Source organism: Anolis carolinensis, chromosome 2 (assembly GCF_035594765.1).
Source record: "Anolis carolinensis isolate JA03-04 chromosome 2, rAnoCar3.1.pri, whole genome shotgun sequence".
Classification (NCBI taxonomy): domain Eukaryota; kingdom Metazoa; phylum Chordata; class Lepidosauria; order Squamata; family Dactyloidae; genus Anolis; species Anolis carolinensis.
Window position 1 is genome coordinate 45,046,241 of NC_085842.1, and position 23,914 is coordinate 45,070,154.

The 23,914-nt window shown below is 38.9% G+C and overlaps 1 protein-coding gene across 3 annotated transcripts in view; it reads right to left on the reverse strand.

Annotated features, from left to right (window-relative positions):
• The window catches only part of eogt (EGF domain specific O-linked N-acetylglucosamine transferase), a 33,231-nt gene extending 10,980 nt beyond the window's left edge, over positions 1-22,251 (reverse strand). The window contains exons 1-11 of one of the 3 annotated variants that reach the window (XM_062969692.1): positions 22,099-22,251; positions 16,577-16,803; positions 15,619-15,680; positions 12,950-13,058; positions 12,448-12,542; positions 9,959-10,063; positions 6,843-6,949; positions 6,482-6,585; positions 3,682-3,774; positions 1,073-1,144; positions 800-886 (exon numbers count right to left, since the gene is read on the reverse strand). In XM_062969692.1, the coding sequence (XP_062825762.1) occupies positions 800-886; positions 1,073-1,144; positions 3,682-3,774; positions 6,482-6,585; positions 6,843-6,949; positions 9,959-10,063; positions 12,448-12,542; positions 12,950-13,058; positions 15,619-15,680; positions 16,577-16,786 (1,044 nt within the window). In that variant the 5' untranslated portion in view covers positions 16,787-16,803; positions 22,099-22,251. Of the gene's footprint in view, positions 1-799; positions 887-1,072; positions 1,145-3,681; positions 3,775-6,481; positions 6,586-6,842; positions 6,950-9,958; positions 10,064-12,447; positions 12,543-12,949; positions 13,059-15,579; positions 15,681-16,576; positions 16,804-22,098 lie in introns of all 3 variants that reach the window. The other 2 variants (XM_008105396.3, XM_008105397.3) reach the window with 2 other exon arrangements.
• Positions 22,252-23,914: the final 1,663 nt, after the last annotated feature.

Here is a 23,914-nt window from a genome sequence, read left to right on the forward strand (position 1 = left end):
TATGCCACCATGAATGTCTAAAGCATTGGCTCTCAATCTGTGGATCCCCAGGTGTTTTGTCCTATAACTCCCAGAAATTCCAGCCATTTTACCAGCTGTTAGGATTTCTGGGATTTGAAGGCAAAAACATCTGGGGACCCACAGGTTGAGAACCACTGGTCTAAAGGAACTCTAAAGCCTCTACATTAATTTTCCCCTAAACGTTACACACCGTACGAATACACATATATACAATTAACAGCTAATTAAATGATATTAATTATTTCTGTGAACTAAGATGGCAGACAGGAACCCAAATCACATCCCAAATCAGTCCAGGATTCAGTGGATCACTAGACAAACCAGACTCTCCCTGGCTGATTAACAAGGGAAGGTTTTCTGATCACACCAAGGAAGCAAATGAAACCGTAGAAAGTGTTTTAGGATACAGGGTGACACTTTCTGAAGTGGAAGAATCTAATATTGTGGTTTATCATCATGCATGTTTCACACACTTTGTAATATAGACATGGATCAAGGACAATAGCCACATTTTTCAACACACAATTCTGAATATTTCATTCATTGTTGCAAGAGAGTTTGAGTCTGGTACTTCTGTCATCATAAAGGCACACTGGAAACAATAACACTTAAACTACAATGAAACTTTGATTGTGAACAGCAGAAAAAAAAAGAACTGCTAATGCTCAAGTTACAAAAGAAGCAAAATTTGAAGCAAGGGATGCCGACGCATGCAAAATCAACTTCACATGAGTATCAAATGTGATTGTTATAAAATGACATAATGCAGCACTAATACCTTGGGTCCTTCTTGTGTGACATTTAATCTGTGTAACACATGCTGCGAAAAGGCTCTAAATAATCCGGTACCATGACAGCCAGAGATCTGAAATCAGAGCAGGGAGATAGGAATAAAAATGTGCAAATGTGCTCCATTTTTGTTGAAGTATCGAAACATGGAGCTTTTATCATTAAATCGTTCCACCTAACATATCCTGATATGAAATTAATACATTTTGATTTAGGATGGTTTTTAAGAGGAGTGGGGCAAATACCCACCAGATTTACTCACCAATGGTGTGTTATAAAATAAGCCGTACCTCATTCGAGGCAATAATGTAAAAACTGCTTCTTTGAAGCATACCTGGGAAAGGAAGATAATTAACAAGTTATAGAAGAACTCCTGATGTATAATTAAGAGAGGTGAATATAAAGTAGGGCCTATTAATATTGCAACAGAAACTAGATCAGAGTACTCCAATCTCGACCCGCCCCATGTTAAGTATTGAACAAACGACTGAAACAAAAACAGTATCTGACACAAAGACTGAAGAACGTACGAAGAGGAAACTTTGCTCAGTAGGGGCAGAGGATCCTCAGAGGAGCAAAGCATGATAAGCTACATAAGAAAAGGGAAGGAAGATTAAAAGCAACAATGGAAACAGAAATGTGGCTAACAAAGGGACGCTTTCCTGGTGGAAATAGTTTTCACACTCAACAGCATAAATATATAGATACAGGTTAATCATACAACCACATTTGCAGCATATTCATATTGCACCAAAGGGAGATACCATATATACACATGTATAAGTCTAGGGCAAATTTGGAGCCCAAATTACGGGTTTTAATTTTGCCCATGGATAAGTGTAAAAGTTAGCAGCATGTAACAAACAAATGTTTGCATCTCCTTTTAAAATGCATCGAGGAAACATATTTAGGAAGAACTAAAGAGAAGGAGAGGATCTGTTTATCTGAGGAGTTATAATAGAGCATAAGATGATATTGTGTTGCTGATCTTAAAATGGCTACATCTGAACAAATGCAGATAGAGAAAGGAATAAGTGCTTGAGGTGGAGCAGAGGGCTGGCAATCATTTTTAATAGGAACTTATCTGTACAAAAAACGATGGTGGCCCTTTTTAATAGGAGTGCCTATTATTAATAGGGATACCCCTATTAAAATGGGCCACCACAATTTTTCTGCACAGAAGCTGATGTGCAGAAAAAAGAAAGCCCGTCTTTGCAGTGGCTGCTGTTGCTCCACTCTGCCTTAAAGCACACCATTTTTTTTCTCTGCTGAAAAATCACTGCTGATTTAAGATTAAAAAGAAGATAAGGAAGGGAACAGAAAAGGAGGGCTTTCTCTTTTTCTCCGCTGTCTCTGCACTTGATCCCTTGTCCAGCATTGGCCAGTGTGTAAGTCAACTCCAGTTTTTGGAGGTGGCATTTGCTCAAATACCATATATACTCAAGTATAAGCCGACACGACCAAAAGCTGAGGCACCTAATTTTACCACAACAAAACCAGGAAAAATTGTTGACTTGAGTATAAGATGAGGGTTGGAAATGCAGCAGCTACTGGTAAATTTCAAAAATAAAAATAGATACCAATAAAATTGCATTAATTAAGGCATCAGCAGGTTAAATGTTTTTGAATATTTACATAAAATTGTAATTTAAGATAATAATAAGACTTAAAAAATATAAGACTGTTCAACTCTGATTACCTATACAGTATACTCAAGTATAAGCCAACTCAAATATAAGCCGGCCTGAATGTAACCACTCGAGTATAAGCTGAGGGGGGCTTTTTCAACCCTAAAAGGGCTGAAAAACCCAGCTTATACTCAAGTATGTACAGTATGTTTCCAACTTATGCAAATATAATTATTCTCCTTGTAGAAATATTATTAGATCAAGTCTTAGGTGGGCTGTGTGTTATAAATGCATACAATGTTCAAAGATCTAAAATATTTTTGAAGTTTCTATTTTCTTAGAGAAAAGGTACATAATTGCAAGTAGTTCTTTAGAATGTAAATATTCAGTTCTGAGCAATGAAACTATTTCTTAACCCTGCAGAGGCCCATAAGTATAAGTGAATAAGATGCCTTCTGTGTATACCTACAAAAATGGGCAATGTACATATAGCCTTAGTTTATTTTTTTAAAAATCCTGAACTTTCTACAAGTGTTGCAGGAAGTATTACATAAAAACTATCAAAACTTATTAGTCAGGTGACAACAAACATCTCTATACTTAGTGCAAACTACTATCCATGTTTGTTAGCTTTTGATACAACAGACTTTATATTTATTTAAACTTTATTTTTATCCCGCCCCATCTCCCCGTAGGGACTCGGGGCGGCTCACAACAGGGACAAGCCCAAAACAACAACACAGCATATTTGACAAAAACTTATAAACGATACACAAAATAAAATTATGGACAATACATTAAAATCCAAGCAGATAAAATCAGAGTAATTAAAAGCAAACCAGTGGGGATAGGTTTCATAAAGTGCTGTATCATGGAAATAAGTAACAGTGATACGCTTTTAAAACAGAAGAAGTATTCTAATGACAGCTCTATTGGGCCTATTTATTCATTTATTATTTCAGCTTTACCTTTGATCCGTATTACACCTGAGCAGAGAATGCTGGCTTAATGTTAGTCAATGAACTAAGAAAATCAACCATGGTCATATCATTGCTTGTCAAGCAAAAAAAGATAGTCCAAACATGGTGACTTTTGTTTTAAAGGTCAATTATATTGCAACACTAATTTAAATGTTGTAGTTAATGTCATCAAGAGCTCAATAGAAGTTAAAGATCCAAATATGTAAAACATTGACATGGCTTAACATACTATGTGCAATTTGCTAAAGAAAAATATCTCATACTCTTTTTGAATCATATGATTTCAAGTGTACTATTTCATAGTCTGTAAATGCCTTCCATGTTTCACTGAACAAGTCTCCATATCCATAGGCACTCTAGGGAAAAAAATAAAATAAAAATGTTATCAGAAATAAGGCTTCTGTTGGAAACAACTCTGAATTAATTTCACATTGAATAGACTTCTTTAGAATAGCATCTTTAAAGCTCAAATCCTAAAATTGCCTAATAGGATAGAATTGTGGGACCGTATTTCCATCAGATGTTTGGCATGGCCAAGTAGTAAGGAAGCATTGGGGGGGGGGGGGGGGGTTGGTAGAAAACATTTGAAAAGGTTCCCTATCCTTATACCACATATGCCAACTAAGTTCAGTGAAACACAAACTACATGTTTCCTTTAGTAGGTGGCATGCAAATACATTGGGAACATAATTTAGACCAAAGCTGTAACAAAGGGTGGGATGCTTTAAACTCATACATATTCCCAGACACACACTTCTGCATATTCCCAACTGGAGTAAGGCCCAGTTTTTAAAATCGGCATAAAAAAAAGCCTCCAGAAAAAGTTACCTGAAGTTATTTTTCATTTAAGAGGGGATACACAACAGAAGGAGGGGAGGTGCTATGAATGTAATGCTTCAACCTGCTACATAACACATCTTGGAGAATGGGCGAAGGCTTCAAAACAGGCCCAAATTATGTCCCGATAAATATTTTTAAATAGCTCCATGTATGCTGCATGCCTCTTTTAGAGGCTAATTATTTGGAAAGATGAGCATTAGTATCGACTTTTGTTCTCATACACTGATCCTTGTGAGCCTCAAGAGGAGAACTGCAGTGGTGGAGATGACCATTTTATTTCTCAATATATATATATTTTGTTTGCTTACTTTAACATACTTTACTTTAAATAGCCTGCTTTTCATTATAATAGAAGCACTACTTTAAAATGAAGTCCATAAGTTCACAACAAACAGTAAATTCAGTTCACGTGCTTAAAATCAATTTCATACAATGGAACCAAGAGAATGATAAAACAACTCAGTATAAAAGCAATGACACGGAATTTTAACCCATAATAGAAGATGAATAAAAAGGAATAAGCAGCTGCCCTGATACTTAAAGAACAATATATTGCTTGTTGTCAAAGGCTTCCATGGCCGGAATCACAGGGTTGTTGTGTGTTTTCCGGGCTATATGGCCATGTTCTGGAACATGGCCATACAGCCTGGAAAACACACAACAACCCAATATATTGCTTGTGGAGCTTCTTTCATTATGGTTTGACAGTTAAAGGCATATTTAGCATTGCACTTTTTACACCCACTTTTCATTTTTAAATATTTTAAAATAATAATTCAGTATAAGATTAGAATATATTAAAAATAAAAAATGAAGATCTGCTAACACCCAACACTATTAAACTAAAGAGGACATCCAATAGTTTTAGCATTTTATTTTTTATTTGTCTTTTAACAGATAAGGATCTAGATCACACTAGTTTGTCAAAGTACTCAATAACCTTTGTGCAAGTGCCATGATGTTGCACTTTGTCATTTCTGTTTGTTTGGAAACATGATAAATGTATGATTCACACTGGGGTTCTGCTTCGTTTCACATACTTAAAAGGACAAGAATGTATTAGTAAGATGGTAACGCTACTGTAGCGAAAAATAATATCATTACACCAAGCAAAACAGAATATATAATAACCACAGCAACCCACTATAATAAGGCTAGTCACCAAATTCAGACAGTTCTTTAGCACCATCAACTGGCAATATAAGGAACTAACATTAATGAATTCTTAGGAAATACATTCCATAGTTACTATAGAAAATTAACATACATTTCTCCACCCAAAGCAATACAGAAACTGGATTGAGGAAGAGGTTGGAATAGAAGATCCAAGACCCTGTCTAAGTTTATTAGCATGACAAATAGCAATAACTCTGCTTCAACCTACAAACTATCTACAGACCCACTAAGAAAATCCAACAAATGCTACGTTCAGCAAAGGACAAGACGGATTCTCTCACCTCTGCAGGAGTCTACTGTATACTATGCAGCTGTGGACAAGTCTACACAGGGACCACCAAATGCAGCAGCATTGCCCAAACATGAATCAAGGAACAGGAAAGGCACTGCAGACTGATTCAACCAGAGAATTCAACCACAGCAGAGCACTTGATCAACCAACCTGGACACAGCATATTATTTGAGAATACAGAAATGCTGGGTCACTCTAACAACTACCATGTCAGACTACAAACAGAAGCCACTGAAATTCAAGCATGTGCACAATTTCAACAGAAACCAGGAAACCAGGAAAATGAACAAAATCTGGCTACCAGTATTAAAAAAACCCTCTAAAATCAGGATAGTAAATAAAGAACAACATTAAAAAAAAACAGGAATTCCAGACAGGAAACAATCAGGGCCAGCTAACACCTCCCAACAAAGGATTTCCCCAAGCAGGAAGCAGCCAAGCTTTGAAGCTGCAATTCCATTCAATGCTAATCAAGGTGGTCGACTGCAACATTCACTCTTGCCTCAAACAGACAAGAGTTCTTTCTCCCACCCTGGATATTCCAGATATATAAACCCCACTTGTCTGGTTTTCAACAGACCTCACAACCTCTGAGGATGCCTGCCATAGATGTGGGTGAAACGTCAGGAGATAATGCTTCTGGAACATGGCCATACAGCTGGGAAAACTCACAGCAACCCAACTCTGCTTCAATCTCCAAATTAGCTCAATATTTAGGAACCCCTTTAACTCCATTGAAACCAGCTCTTACTTACAGTATCCCACATGACAATGTTGACATCTGTGCTAAATGAGTTGATCATATGCTGAGTAATGTACAGGTTGGCAAAATCACAGAAATGGTGGTACATATTGACACCTATGGAAAGAAAAGGGGATGCATCGATGTTTGTAAGTAAATACAGTTCTTCTATTTTTTGTAGACCTCTGTACTTGCTTTGACTTCCTGTTACTTTCACAAGTGCAGTAATTCCTGTTCAGTGATTACAATGATTGATGCAGAAATATCCTGTGGGCTTTCATCATTGCAAATGGGAAATAGTTCACACTTTTATCCTACAGAAGGATTTCATGACTCTGTATCATACAGTGCAGAAACAAAGAAATACCTTATACCTGCATCAAACTTCATGAAATAAGTTAGTTTGTCAACCACGACATCACAGCTGCCATCCTCCATAGGTCTGGAGTTCAATTCCGTATATGTCTGCAGCTCAGCGAACCTGTAATTACAGTAAATTCAAAGAAGCTACAAACCGCCCTTATCTATTGCCGCTAATTTCAACAATGCACCCCATGGATTTCTTTCAACAATATGTCGGTAAAGTTTTACAAAGTTTGACAATTAAAATTATTTTTAATTGTAACCGAAGCTTTTCCAGTAAGGCTTCAAAAGGTTAAACTCTGCCTTTGATCTCAGGAGCAAGGGAAATCTTTGATGTATAAATCAAGAGCTGGGGATAGTTTCAAGAGAGACAGCCTCTCTGTCCATGTTTCCCTCATCCAGTTAATTTGAATACATCGAGGCTCATGTCAAATGCATTGACCATGATTTTCCAGACATTTCAGCAACGACGTGTGTTATTAATGGCGACTGCAGGTACAAGGCAGAGAGAACTTGAGACCAATTAGCAGGATCCATTTAAGAGTCTCTCTCTAGCAAGTTCCTCTATGAAGGATCAGCAGCTGCACTGGTCTCAGGCAATACATCATGGGTCCTTCAGAAGCTCAATGTAGTCCCTTTTAGAAGGAAATGGCTAGATTTAGTGAGTGAGACTAAGCCACTTCAAAAGGGATTGTCTATATGGTGGCACACTGTATTTGAATGTGGCTTATTAAAATACAAAAGAATTAGAAGCTCATTATAAAGAAAATAACAATTTAAAAGTGCATGTTAAGAACATATATGATACAAGCTTTGCTTTAGGATAAAGTTCTATTTATAAGATGTTTTTAAAAAATTGCATATTTATCAAAAATAACAGCAATAAAACTCTATACACAGGCATATATACAAAACAAATACAATGTTCCCTAACATCTATACAGTGGTTGTACCTGACTATACCATTCCCTCTTCCCAACAATCCCATTATAGTGACTTCTCATGCTTTCGGTTAGAGACAGTCATGTACAGTTTTGTTCTTCCTTCCTATTACAAGGGATGAAGCTCTAAAGATATTACAGGAAAACCCCATGAGGGACATGTTCTCAGACTTCACATGAATATGTGAAACCATGGATAATATCATATCCCATTGAAATAAGACAAATTCTGTCCCCAGAATACCATGGAGTCATGCTGGAAAACCTAGAAAATGCCTAGGGAGAAAATCACTGGTCAGACATGCATAAATAGCCATGGATAGCAGTTCTGCGGATGTATGAGCCATACACTCCTCTTCAAGCCTCAAGGAAAAGCAGGTAAGAAAATTGTTATTGTTGTTGTTTGTTATATTGTACTATAGAAAAAAAGTATAGTTGGGTTGCTGTGGGTTCCAGAAACATTATCTCCTGACGTTTCTGGACTGCATGGAACATAGCCATACAGCCCAGAACATGGCTGAACAGCCCAGAAAACTCACAGCAATCCAGTAATTCTGGCCATGAAAGCCTTCGACAACACAAAAGTATAGTCACATTTCTTATTTTTCACACAACATGTGATGAAGTAAATCAGGTAGGAGTCAATGTAACTTCAGTCATGTAGAATATTTATTTTTATTATTGGAAGAGCATCCTAACCTCACATACTCTTTTGCATACAGTATTTATTTCAATGTATCAATTGGTTGTTTCTCATCTGCTTTGTGTGTGTTCATGAAACACAACATTCTTGGATGCAATAAACAAAGTATAGGGTTGTTTGCATGCAGCCTACAGAAGGTATGGGAATTTTGGCTCTCTAAACAGGTTTTGGCCTGCATCTCTCAACAACATTACTCTACTAAAATATATAAGTTGTTGTTGAAATATGAAATAGTTGAGGAAAAAGCAAAAGACAAAATAAAGGTACACAAATCAGCTGGAACAATAAAAGAAGGTGTGGATGAAGACATTTACATTTATTTTGTGCAGCGATTTGAAAGGAAAAAAATACAAGATTATGTACAGAGGGATTTGACATCAGAGGGGCTTTCTAAGTTGTATAAAGAGATCTCTGACAAATTTTGGAATTGTGAGTACAATGTTGGGACATTTTATTGAATGGGGTGGTGCTGCAAAAAGACCCTGAAATATTGAATTCAAATACATTTGATGCTAGAAGACATTGCTAAAGTTAAATTTAAGAAGGGACCAAGTTTTGTTTGTTGGGAATATTGGATGTTCATTTAGAAAGAAAATTTGGGAGAATGCTACAATATATAATAACTGCTGCAAGAACTGCATATGTTCAGGGATGGAAAGAATCCCATTACAAGAAAAATGGCCGATGAAGGTCTATGAAATAGTCAAGACAAATTGACTATGTTGCTTAAGAAGAAATATTTTACTAATGTTAAGAATAGAACTCATTCATCACAAAAATGATGGAGGTATTTATCAACATTGGGATTCATAAATTAGCAGTCTTGCTTTAGACAGAAGAGTTATATTATTATTGAAAACAAGTAGACTAATAAGGAATAGATGGAGAGTGGGAAGTCTGTAGTTTTTAGAAAGTGATTTAGTTGCAATTTAGTTTTAATATATGAAATGCAGTTGTGTAGTCTTGGTAGTTCATATACCTATAATGTCTTTTGGGTTAGCATAGTCAATTTGTTTATCTTGGCTATTTCATGGATCTTCACCAGCCATTCTTCTTGTGTTGGGATAAATCATTCCTTCCATCTCTATACGTATGCAAATCCTGCTGATCAGGAGCCTCTGGATGAGGAAGGTTTGATCCTTCAATTTTTTTTGGTAAATACTACCTCAATTCCTTATTACTGCCCATGCAAAATAATATTCCTATCCTATTACATACTGCATCCAAATAACGACATAATTTTATTGTAAAGAAAACCCAGATCTTATCAAAAGTCATAATAGTACCACAATGGCTCACTCCACAAATTAACATATTAGAATAACACTTTTCTCCAACAATATCCCAATGCTCAATCATTTTTTCTTTCCATTTTTCCCTTGAGAAAAAAATAGTGAAGACTCTAATTGCGCCTTGTTGATAAAGTGTCCAATTTGTATAGTTCTAACATCTAACATAGTGAGGTTACAGCTACAAATCTTACCAAGATTGTAGAGGGCTTTTCCTTTGCCCTTCAGCAAGGAAATTTGTAGTGTCCATATCACAATGACCTCCAATCTGACCCTTCTTAAAGAAGTCCTCATTAAATCTAAAGTGAATAAAGTTTACAATATAATTAAAGCAAGTTCAACTGAAATTCCAAACACAGTACATAATATTAGCACATATATTATTGATTACCAATATGGTGACAGGCATTAACAGCATGCTTAAGCATATAACAACAAAAAAAACTGCTTTGTACAGGATTGTAAGCCTATGTATCTTTAGCCTATGCTGAGCTTATATGAACCAATTTCCGTGTAGTGGCACACAGGACTACAGTTGAAATCTACACTTATTTTTGCGTAGGTCTCACTTACTATAGTAAAACTTATTTCTAAGCAAATAGAGACAAATAGATTGGTATTCCTATTGAACAATGTCACAATGTAATGTCTTTAGCAAACATGACATTTGATCCACGTGGCCACAAAATCAAGACTATTCGGTTAAGTAAAAAGGTGGGTTTTGTGCTAGAACAGTCATGAGAAGATATACTCAACACACCATATAGGTCCAGTCAACATATGTTTTCAACATACCTGATTGCTCCCTGGGAATAGATTATTATTAAAGTACTTGTAAACATCTTTTTAAAAAACCCTCTTATTTCCTATCATTCTTTACATTGTTTTGACCAATAATTATATTGAAGATCCTGGCTTAATGAAAAGGAGGAAGAATGCAACTGCACACTGTCTCAATGGTTTGTGCTGCAAGCATGAAAGTCTAAGCAAGCCATTGTCTGTGACTTGCTTATTGTAATGTCTACACCCAACACCCTTATGGCTTTCCCACAATCTGATAGGGAAATAATTTATTGTACATTGCTGGATTTGAAATAGGAATGGCTCCCTCACTTTTATCCAAGAGTAAAAGTAAAGGTTTTCCCGACATTAAGTCTAGTTGTGTCTGATGATGGGGGTTGGTGTTCATCTCCATTTCTAAGCTGAAGAGCCAGCACTGTTCATAGACGCCTCCTAGGTCATGTGGTTGGCATGACTGCATGGAGTGCCGTTTCCTTCCCACTAGAATGGTACCTATTGATCTACTCACATTTGCATGTTTTTGAACTGCTAGGTTGGCAGAAGCTGTGGCTAACAGTGGGAGCTAACCCTGCTCCCCAGATTCAAGTTCAGCAGCTCAGCGGTTTAACCCACTGTGCCACCAGGGTCTCCAAGGGTCCCATTATATACAAAGGAATGAAAGGTTCCATTTGTCCATCAACCAGTATCTAACTTGCTTACTATTGTGGTCACCTGAAGCACAGTACTATCCACTGAGCAGGTTAACATCAATGCTTCCCTTAAGACTATTGTTAAGACTTGGAATTTCAGGATATTCTTATTTTTATGACTGGGAAACAATTTATTTCTAACTATTTATAAAAGTAAGTGTGTTATAAGTCTATCCACTTCAACTGAAGGAGGTCAGATCTTATGGCATTACATAGACATAGATTGAGGGGCCTTCCACACAGCCATATAATCCAGAATATCAAGGCAGAATAACCCACAATATCTGCTTTGAACTGGAATATCTGCTATGTATCCCAGTTCAAAGCAGATAATGTGGAATTTTATTCAGATGTGTGTAAAGGGCCTCAGAGAATTATATGCATCTTAAAAGCTATTTTGTCCAATCTCATGAATAGGCAGTTATAGTACTCTTGAGAGGTGGCCCTCTGTTTGCAAACCTCTAAGGAGAAGCTAGCTTTTTCTGATAGTTCCAGTTTATAGCAACCCCATCATAACATTTTCTACATTATCTTGATTCAGTAGTTTGCCATTGCTTTCCTCTTTATATAGACTATATGCCAATCGCTTCCAAGTGCTAACCAATTTTGATTTTGATTAACTTTTGAGATCCTATGAGGAGCTGCAGCTCAAACCATATGTTTCATGAGGTAAATAGGATTATCTGTTCCTTAGTGAAACAGTGACTGATCTCTTCTGATTCTTGAGTTTTCTTATAGACCCTTGATGGATAAAGTTATTTTATTTAACAACTAGGGAAGCCAACAACACACCCCATTAAAAGATGAAAAGGATAGATTCATAATCCATGATTATTAGATGATTATTGCTATGCAATCCTATGGCATTTATCTATTAATGATAATAGAGAGCGGGTGTGAAAAGATGACCCATAGGTCTTTTGAGTGCATTGACATGGTCAAATCAACACAGTTTGACATCACTTTAACTACCATGGCTCAATCCTGGGAGTTGTAGTTTGATGAGGCACCTGTACTTTTTAGCAGAGAAGGCTAAAGACTTTGTAAAACTATAACTCTCACGATTCCGTATCACTTGGCCATAGCATTAAGAGCAGTACCAAACTGCATTAAATCTACAGTGTAGATGTACCCATCAATAAGGCTACTAAATATGCTTAAATGAATATTGGGAATATAAATAAAGCACAGACCTCTCATGAGTTCTCTTTGGGCTTCTTAAATCAATATACAAATTAGTGGCTCTGCAATACTGAAGATAACGGGAACACTGAAGTGAAGAATCTCCCTATAGGAAAATGACAAAAAGACAATAGGAATAAACTTTTATAAAATTGGGATAAGGAAATAATAATAATCATCATCATCGTCATCATCATCTTTATTTATATCCCACCACCATCTCCCCAAAGGGACCCGGGCAGCTTACAAGGCACTCCAAGGTGCACATATAACATACGACAAGTAAAAATGATGCAAAAGTATAAAACAAGTTACATAAAATTATAACAACAACCCCTGTCAACACATATAGCATAAAATCAGAATAACACAATTTTAAAACAGTAGATAACTTCTGTCAATTCACAAAGTGCCAAGTGTGATCTTCATATGGGCCCATTCAGCCTACTCAAAGTCAAAGGTAGACTATATTGCCAGAAAATAACATTTGATTGTATACCAATAAGGGCTCACCACTGCCTTAGGCTTGCAGTAAGTCTTCACTTCATCCATCCTCTCTTTAACATAACCAAAATCAGCCTGATTCCAGAAGACACGCTGGGCTTCTTCGATGGTAGATGCCCTGGCAAGTAGAAACAAGGCTCAAGAAACCTTTTGAGGAAACGCCAACTTGAACTACAGCAGAACCCCAGGCTATGGGTGGGTAAGATCCTACTCCAAAGCTTCTTAATGCTATGAAGAAAGGAATGAAAAATGTTTCTTCCAAGCACCATTCACAAAAAGGCAGATGGTTAAATGATCCCTGGGGTGCACAGGGAGAGTGCTCTGTATATGCGGGGAGGAACTGATTAAATTAGATGCTGGGATTTCTTAAATATTGGAGGTACAATACACAATTCTGCTAAAATTATTGTCCTGTATCCATGGCATGTGCAGAGGGAGGAATATAAACCTATGACTAGGATGAAAAAATAAAATCAGCATAAAAGGGAAGAGGTTAATGCTCTAACCTTAGTCTTCATGTGCAAAACAAAATTACAAACATTAAAAGCATAATCAGCATGAGGCTTTTCCATTCAACTGAATTTTAAGAGTTTGGGGTTTGCCACATGCGAGAAAGTCCATGGAGTAATGTGAAGAGATGAACTTTAGCTACAATCTAAGAGACATGGAGTATTTTACTGATATCAATCTTAGACTAGGAGCCCCCAGTGGTACAATGGGTTAAACCCTTGTGCTGGCAGGTCAGCAGTTTGAATCTGGGGAAAGCAGGTGAGATTCCTCTGTCAGCTCTAGCTCTCCATGCGGAAACATGAGAGAAGCCTCCCACAAGGATGGTAAAACATCAAAACATTAGGGTGTCCCCTGGGCAACTTCCTTACAGATGGCCAATTCTCTCACACCAGAAGCGACTTGCAGTTTCTCAAGTCGCTCCTGACATGAAAAAAAAAATCCCAGGCTCACCACTTATCTGTACTATTAACAGTGGGGTGCATTTCAGGTCAGTGTGAAGCAACCTTCCAACCTGCATAAACCCTCTTCCTCAATCTGCAATCTATCTATCTATCTATCTATCTATCTATCTATCTATCTATCTATCTATCTATCAAGCCAACTTATGTATATATATTTGTTGATTTGTCTGCTTACATGGCTTGATGGATCTCAACCACACTTGCCACACATAACCTTCATTATTATGCAACGTAAAATAATTGAGGGGTTTGAACTTTAAAAAAAAAAACACCCTGTTCAGGCCCACAGCTGAAGAAAAGGATCAAAGTGGGTTGTCTGTGGCTAAGTGAAGTGGCCCTCTGTGATGTTAGTGGGAAAGAAAGAGTGAAGTGGCTTGGTTGCTACATGAGTATGAGAAAGAGGGAGGAGGAGGGAGGAAGGAAAGAGGGGAAGGAAGGAAGGATTGGTGTATGAGGGAAAGTAAGGGAGGAAGAAAAGTGAGAGGGAGAAAGGTGTAGTAGAGGAATGGAGGAAGGAAAGAAAGAGCCCCAAAGAAACCTGCCCGCTGTTGCCAGAGTGTTGTTATAGGGCACTTGTGGGGTAGGTCTTCTCAGAGCTGGAAAAGAGAGAAAGAAGGTAGCAAACTGTCCCAATGACACCCAGGCAACTCCAGGTATAAATGCTAAAATGGCAATAAAAATAACTGCAATGTTTCAGCATGCTGTAACTTAATAGGGACTTAGCATAAAAGCTTGCCTGCCTCCATTAAAAATGGCTATCACCATCTCTCTGTGGAGAAGCCTATGCAGAAAGATCTTGTTGAAAATGGCCATTGCTAATCTGCTCCACCTCAAACATCCAAAATGTTTCCCTCATGTCACTGATGAACTTCACTCAGGCTGAAAAACAAGGTGAGGAAGAAAGGGTCATGCTTCTTGCCTGTGCCTCTTCTCACTGCCTTTGCTTTGGGCATCTACACCTAATAAAGGCAGTCTGCTTTCCTTGCTTGTTGCACTCCTGCTTTTTCAGGCTGCGTTCTCATTTTTTTCCTTCATTTAGATTCCTTTTCCTATCTGTATTTGTATAGATGTGCATATTTTGAGATCAGCAATGCATCTGTAACCCCCCAATAAACAGGTGCTCTCCTTCTCCTTAACTCTTCTTAAATATGTTCACTGCATGCATTTTAAAAAGGATAAGAAAATATTTATTTGATACATGCCCCAAGGTTTTATTCTTGACTTATCTATAGGCCAAAGCAAAATCCATAATTTAGGACGCAAACATCTCCTTTACTTATACATGAGGTTGACAAATACACAAGCATCCACAGTAGATTTCAGCTTCAGTGTTACAAAAGAATGAATGACTCATTTATCCCACCGTTCCTCCAAGCAGCTGAGAACAGTGAGTATGGTTGTATCTCCCCACTCATTCACTTCTCACAATGGCCCTGGGAAAGAGTTCAGCCCTAAATGACCCAGGCAGCTTCATGGCTGAGTGGGAATGCGAACCACAGTTTCCCTAATCTCATTCCAACAATCCCTATGGCATAGTTCATAAGGCTTACATAAAACATTTGGTACCTATCCAAACAAGAGATGCATATTTTAATATATCAAACATTGAGAGGGCTTAAGAAAAAGAAACCGCTATGCAATTATGCTCCACACATTGAATATACTTGCCATCCTGCCTCAGCATAATCACACACTGGATATCCAAACCTGTTTTCTGGCTTGCATGATTTCTCATAACCCCAACAGGCTTTTGATTTCTTCAAGTATTTCTGTTAACAAAAAAAAGTGACAGTATTACAGCAACTGAGAATTAACTTATAACGATATTCATTTATCTTTCTTGAACGTGTTGCTTACAAAGTGAAGTCCACGATATGCAAGTGTGGAGAAGAGCAAACCACAGATTACCTATTACAATGCAGTCTGAGCCCTGCCTCATGCACGTGGAGGACCTTCTTACAGCCACACCAGGGGCACTTAAAATGGCCAGCTACTGGTCAAAGGACATTTAGTATAATGCCAAGTTATTCACTTTGTGTTTTTAAATACATTACAACTGTACCCTTGGTTCACTTCTGATACGATAAATAAATAAATGATTTTTAAAAACTCTACTGTATTATTTTTTCAATCCAGAACTGCAAAGATATATGCATATTTCCAGTTTTACACAAAGACAGGCTGTATGATTTAAAACTACATACAAGGAAACACATGCAAGGCAATTGAAACACTACTACAAAACTTTCTGCATGAGCAACTAGGTACTTTGAATAGTTTTTCAATTACTCAGTGGCAAAAATAATATCATGGCACAATTGTTGGTTATTTCAAAGTCATTTTTTAAAAAGCAGGATTGCTTTGCAGTACAGAAGCCAATTATTTCTAAAAATATACAGGCCAGCATTTTGCAAAGCGTAACCCTCACTCTTTTGGTATTATAGCTGAAAGAATTACAAGAATCATATAAAAGCAAGAATGGGATGGATTTTAAAGTATTGCATAGTCAGCTGAAAGGGAAAGACCCCCTGGCCGATAATGGTGAACAGTACCAATCGCATAAGTTGTTATTTGGTTGGCAAAGAAACTAGTTACCACCAGCTTCTAACTTCTTTTGAAAAATACAAGTGTACATTGGGTTTCTGTAAGGAAAAGAAGAACTCACTTTATATGGGCAATTATGATCCCGCTTACAGGCTGCAGCAAGTTGCTGGTTATTATGGAAAAAGTAGGGGATATGCTCTTCTGGCAAGTTAATTTTTCCATAGCTATAAAACTGCACTTGGGGAAGACTGCTGCCATCAGTGAGGTTTTCATCTTTAATCTTGGCCACGTTTTCCTGAAGTAGTAGTCCAAAGGCAAGCAGCATTAACATGGCACTAGGGAAACCTGCTGAGAAAGAAATCCAACAAAAATATTAAAGGATGACATAATTGCTATTCACCAGGCTCTTTTTAAAAACTAAATCCATAAATATGACATTTATTTCAAAAAGTATGCAGAGCTGCTGGCCAAAAAAGACTTTCATCCTGCTACAAACATGTTATTGCTATCAGATATATTAAGCCAATGGGTGAAAAGAAATTCACTGTTTCCCAAGAGATGCCTGGGAACTGAAGTCAGGAAACTATGCAAGCTTCCCAAGAGATAGGCTTCCTCTGATCCTAAAAAAAGAATGAGAACCAAAATAAACAAAGAGCAGAAACTTCTTATCAGGTTACTGTATTTCCTGTTGTGTAATGTATGTGAGTTCTAGGAGATAGTGCTTTTGTTCCCCCAGGTGTTTTGGTCTTTGAAGCCCTGAAACTGGCATGGTGAACAGCAAGGAATTGTGGGACCTGAAATCTAAAGAATCTGGAGGACTAATGTTTGAGGACCACTGATTCCAAACCAATGATGTGAGAGAGGCTCAAACTCCATTTAAGACAGTCTCTAAGTCAGTGGTTCTCAACCTGTGGGTCCCCAGGTATTTTGGTCTACAACTTCCAGAAATCCCAGCCAGTTTACCAGCTGTTAGAATTTCTGGGAGTTGAAGACCAAAACATCTGGGGACCCACAGGTTGAAAACCACTGCTCTAAGACAAGTGGGGGAGAGAAGCAGTTCTAATTAAAATGCTCACGCAGAAACAATAATTTTTAAATAATAATTTTCATAGATAAAACCCATGTGTCTATAGACTAAGAGAATGTGACTTATCCAAGGTCAGTTAAAGTCAGCACACCAACTGCACTTGTTCCTGCAGAAGTCAAATCTGGCCATGGTGGTACACACCTTGGTTACATCCCGATTGGACTACTGTAATGCACTCTACATGGGGCTGCCTTTGAAAAGTGCTTGGAAACTTCAGTTGGTCTAAAGAGCAGCAATCAGAATGCTAACTGGGGCTGGCTACAGAAAGCATACAACTCCTCTGTTGTGAAAGCTCCACTAGCTGCCAACACATTTCCGAGCACAATGGCTCTGGTCCAGGTTATCTGAAGGACCGTATCTCTTTCTATGAACCTGGGAGACACATATGATATACTGGAGAGGGCCTTCTCTCAGTCCCACAACCCACTCAAGTGTGCTTGGGAACAAGAGATGGGGGCTTTTTGGTGGCTGCTCCCAGGCTGTGGAATCCCCTCCCAGGATGGCCCTATCCCTGCTGGCCATCCCACAAGCAGGTCAAGACTTTTTTATATATATCTATAGGCATTTGAGGAAGGGCAAAGGGTAGACTTTGGGGAGGTTGGGTGGATTGGGGGGAATACGAGTTTTAAAGACAATTTTAGTGTATTTACAGTATTTTAATTCTGTTTTTGACACACTGTTATTTAATTGGTTTTTAACTTTTGCATTGCTCTTTTTAAATTTGTTTAGTGTAGAGTATTAGCCACCTTGAATCCCCACGGGGAGAAAAGTGGGGTATAAATAAAGATGATGATAAGAAGAAGTAGTAGTAGTAGTAGTAGAAGAAGAAGAAGAAGAAGAAGAAGAAGAAACAGAAGCAGAAGCAAAAGCAGCACCTCTGGTCCTTTAAAGCTATCCCATCCAAAATACAAAAAATATCACTATTTTTTGTGGCAATAAATTTCACAGTTTTACATTTTTAATGCAGTTATACACCTTGGGAAGAAAACAAAACAGCAGAAACTCTTCTTCCTCTCCCTGAATCATTCATCAAAAAATATGATAGGAAAATGGTTTTCTCCTAAAATTGAAGATTCATAAATGGGTGCACCTTACATTCGATGATGCCTTAGATTCAGTGAAATGTGGTACAAGAAATATAAGAAAACCATTGGGTAGCTGCCACGCTCCTGGCTATCCAACTCGGTAGCTGATTTTTCAATTGTTAACATTTACTTGTTGAGTTTTGTTTTCCAACTTGAAAAAGAGACTTTCACAAGGTTGTCCTCCTTACCTTCCTCGAAGGGCTCCTACTTTTTAACTACCAAAACAACAACAACCACGAGATAAATTCAGAACAAAAACAGATAACTGCTCCTTCCTCAGTGAACATTTTAGCTTAGAGATGGGCAATCTATAGCCTTCCAGATCTTGCTGGCCCTCAAGCCGTTCAGTCCCTACCAACTGCTCACCTGGCTAGGTGCATTGATGAGCTGCAGTCCATCAGTATCTGAAAGGCTACTGCCAGAGTCAAAATCTCCATCTAGGATTATTATGCAAGATTTAGAACAAGAGTGGGAAATGCCTATCTCTCCCAATTGTGGAAATAAAATTCTAATCAACCCAAATTCCCACCACTGTCAATGGAGAAGAAAGTTGAGTAATGCAATCCAATAATATGGGTCACACAATCTCCATCACCTGTAGAGATTTGCAATATTTTTCTTGCTGATTTTATGTTTGGAACCGTCTCCCAGAGTTTCTATGTGGTTCCACTACATGTTTGTTTCCTTAACTCTCTCCTCCAAACCCAGCATTTCCATGATGTCTCTGGCACAATCTCCTAGTTCTCATGCCCTGTTACAATGTCACATATTTTTTCTTATTTTGGCTGGTGGGAAGGCTAATGACAGACAGCTAGCTGATCTCTTCAGGAACCAACTTAAGTTTCTATATGGAAGGCTAAGTGAAAATCCTTAGTGAGTCATAATCAGGTACTAAATAATAAGATGTCACAGAGGATGGGAGATGTCACAGAGATGTTGGCACCTGAGGCAAGAAATTGGGCCTCCTAAGCCTTATCCTACTTTATAGATTAACCTCATAACCGTTATTGTTCTTCGCATACTCTACTTAATCCTAGATATGGAATAAGGGAATGCCATAAAAGAGGACATGTGTTCACTCTAATCTTTTTATTAATTAAACTTTGTCAAATCAAGAACCTCCATTGTCACCTAAAAAAGGGGCCATCTGCTCACTTGAGAGATATTTTGTTGCAGAATTCGCAAAATAGAATAGAGCAACAATGCAAGTATTTCACAAGAGTTGCAAACAATGTTTCCATGGTTTTTATGTGCATTATATTCAGACAGAAAATTTAGGCTACACCCTATCCCACTTCCCCAAAAAGGCTGACAAAGAAAATAATTTCTTTTATGCATTTGCAGCCAACTCTATAAGAGTTGTGTTTGTTTTCTGTCCTGCTCAATGTAATGAAGCCGCTTTGAGTCTCCTTTGTGGAAACAGAGAAAGAAGAGGAGAAAGTAGGAGGAAGGAGGGGAAGGATCATTTCAGGAAGCCAACATACTGAAATGGTTGGTGTAAATGCAGGTATTTGGTATAGTAGGCCTCATCAACACTTCCATTATAATCTAATTTAAACTGCATTATAATAGTCAGTGTAGGCTCATATAATGCAGATAGAACTGCATTGAATAAAATTCTGAAACTGGAATATTGGCAATGTAGTTTGAGTGTTGGATTATGACTCTGGAGAACAGGGTACAAATTCACAGTTAGTCATGGAAATCCTCTGGAATATCTGGGCAAGTCATACTCTCTTAGCCACAGATAAAAGCAAAGGCAAGACTACTTTGAACGGAGCTAACAAAACCCTCATAATAGGTTCATTGTTGGGTCACCATAAGTCTGAAAGGACCTGAAGGCACATATCGATAACAGGCAAAGCAAAGCATAAAAGATGAAAAAGAACCCACTCTTTACTGGTTAAGATTAGGTTGCTCTGTGGTTAAATGCGGTATTTTAAAATCGAAAGAACTTCAATTGTACATGCACAGAACAAGAACAAAAACCAACATGGATAAAGTTTATTGAACTGCAAAAACTTTGGGTCGCTATGAATTTTCTGAACTGTATGGCCATGTTCCAGAAGCATTCTCTCCTGACATTTCACCCACATCTATGGCAGGCATCTTCAGAGGTTGTGAAGTTTGTTGGAAACTAGGAAAGTGGGGTTTATCTATCTGTGGAATGTCCAGGGTGGGAGAAAGAACTCTTGTCTGCTGGAGGCAAGTGCAAATGTTGCAAATGATCACCTTGATTAACATTGAATAGCCTTGCAGCTTCAAAGCCTGGCTGCTTCCTGCCTGGGGGAATCCTTTATTGGGAGGTGATTAGCTGGCCCAGTTTGTTTCTTGTCTGGAATTCCCTTATTTTTGAGTGTTGTTCTTGATTTACTGTCCTGATTTTAGACTTTAGATTCTAACAACCACCATGTTAGACTACACAGAGAAGCTATTGAAATCCACAAGCATGTGGACAATTTCAGCAGAAAGGAGGAAACCATGAAAATGAACAAAATCTGGATACCAGTATTACAAAACGCTAAAATCAGGACAGTAAATAAAGAACAACATTTAAAAAACAGGGGGATTCTAAACATGAAACAATCAGGGTTAGCTAACACCTCCCAACAAAGGATTCCCCCAGGCAGGGAGCAGCCAAGCTTTGAAGCTGCAATGCGAATCAAGGCGACAGATGTGGGCAAAATGTCAGGAGAGAATACTTCTGGAACATCGCCCTACAGCCCGGAAAATGCACAGCAACACACTGAAAAACTTTTGTTTTTGCGGGACATCCTGCTTTAGTTTTGCTATAGTTTTCCAAAGAATATCTCAACTACTGTAATTCAACACAGTTTGTGGCAGCCACAAAAAACTAAGTTACTGGACTGTAACAACTACTTCTGCAAAATTGAACAAGGTATAGCCCTTTCAAACCAGGAACAGAATTTCTTTTCAAATTTTGTTCCATCCAAGAAGAACAGGACCTGCATGGGAAAAGGAATGCCTTACAAGCTAGGGATGCATCTATACCAGGCATGGGCAAACTGGGGCCCTCCAGGTCTTTTGGACTTCAACTCCCACCATTCCTCACAGCCTCAGGCCCTTTCCTTTTCCCCCTCGGCCGCTTAAGCGGCCGAGGGGGAAAAGGAAGGGGCCTGAGGCTGTGAGGAATGGTGGGAGTTGAAGTCCAAAACCCCTGGAGAGCCCACGTTTGCCCATGCCTGATCGATGCTGTAGAAGGAATGCAGGCTGACACCACTTTATCCCTATGGCTCAAGGCTATGTTCGGTGAGTCGCCAGCCTTCTTGGGCAGAGGAGGCGAAAGACCTTGCAAAACGACAACTCCCAGGCTTCCTCTTGCATCGAGCCCTGGCAGTGGCAAGTGGAATCAGACTGCATATTCCTTGCAGCAAGGGAGGCGAAAAGAAACCCCCATCCTTCCCAATCCCGGCTGAGAAAGAGATTGCGAACCGGCCCTTGTGTCTGTACCTCCAAGGAAGCGGACCTGCCGGCAACGTCCCGCCGAAGGGAAGGGAAGTGGAGCCCAGAGTCTGGGCGCTGGAGGCCGGCCAATGCGCACAAGGCAGAAGCAGCAGCAGCTCCAGCTCCAGCTCCTCCTTTTTGGCCGGAGTTCCCGGCGAGGAGGAGCCGAAGGAGGGGCCAGGCTTCCGGAAAGGCGGGTCCTGAGCTTGGGGACGAGACCAGGCCAACCTCTCTCCCAATGCCCTTGCCTTGAGCCTTTCTCCTCGGGTAGGGCAGGAACCAGGCAGCCCAGGAGTCGCATCCATCAATGCACCTCGACACTACCAGGGCTTGAGCCATGCATTGCTGGGTTCTCTGGGGGACTCTTCCAAACATCAAAAGCAGCAAGAAAAGGAGTGCTGAGAATAACACCACTAATTCTGGGCATGAAAGGATTATTATGCAAAATTTAGAACATGAGTGGGAAGTGCTTATCTCTCCCAATTGTGGAAATAAAATCCTTGTTTATTCATTCAGTCGCTTCCGACTCTTCGTGACCTCATGGACCAGCCCACGCCAGAGCATCCTGTTGGCCATCGCCACCCCCAATTTCTTCATGGTCAAATCAGTCACTTCAAGGATACCATCCATCCATTTCGCCCTCTTCGTTTTTCCTTCCATTTTCCCCAGCATCACTGCCTTCTCCAAGCTTTCCTGTCGTCTCATGATGTGGCCAAAGTATGTCATCTTATGTCGCACTTGCAAATTGCTCAACTTTCTTCTCCCTTGACAAGGGTGGGAATTTGGGTTGATTAGAATTTTATTTCCACAATTGGGAGTTTTGGGAAATGGTGTTCGTAACTACAGTAGAGTCTCACTTATCCAACATAAATGGACCGGCAGAATGTTGGATAAGCGAATATGTTGGATAATAAGGAGGCATTGAGGAAAAGCCTATTAAACATCAAATTAGGTTATGATTTTACAGATTAAGCACCAACAACAAATTTGACAGAAAAAGTTGTTCAATACGCAGTAATGCTATGTAGTAATTACTGTATTTACAAATTTAGCACCAAAATATCACGACGTATTGAAAACATTGACTACAAAAATGCATTGGATAATCCAGAATGTTGGATAAGCAAGTGTTGGATAAGTGAGAATCTACTGTATTTGGAGATCCTAACCTTTTGGAGAAGCATGACCTTTCAGGCCCATTCCACACAGCTGAATAAAATCCCACATTTTCTATTTGAACTGGAATATAAGGCAGTGTGGACTCAGCCCAGTTCAAAGCAGATCTTGTCGGATTTTCTGCCTTGATATTCAGGGCCCTTCCATGCAGCCACAGGGTAAAGGTTTTCACCTGACATTAAGTCTAGTTGTGTTCAACTCTGGGGGTTGGGGCTCATCTTCATTTCTAAGTCGAATAGCCAACATTATCCATAGATACCTCCAAGGTCATGTGGCTGGCATGACTGCATGGAGCGCCATTACCTTTCCACCAGGACGGTACCTATTGATGTACTCACATTTGCATGTTTTCAAACTGCTAGGTAGGCAGAAGCTGGGGCTAACAGCAGGCACTCACTGCACTCCGCGGATTCAAACCTGCAACCTTTCGGTTAGCAAGTTCAGCAACTCAGCACTTTAATATGCTGCGCCATCAGGGGCATCAAAAGCCGCAAGGAAAAGAGTGCTGAGCTCTATGTAGAACCTGCAAATCTCTGTTTACAGGTGATTGAGATTGTGTGACCCATGTTACTGGACTGCATTGCTCAACTTTCTTCTCCATTGACAAGGGTGGGAATTTGGGTTGATTAGAGTTTTATGACCAAGG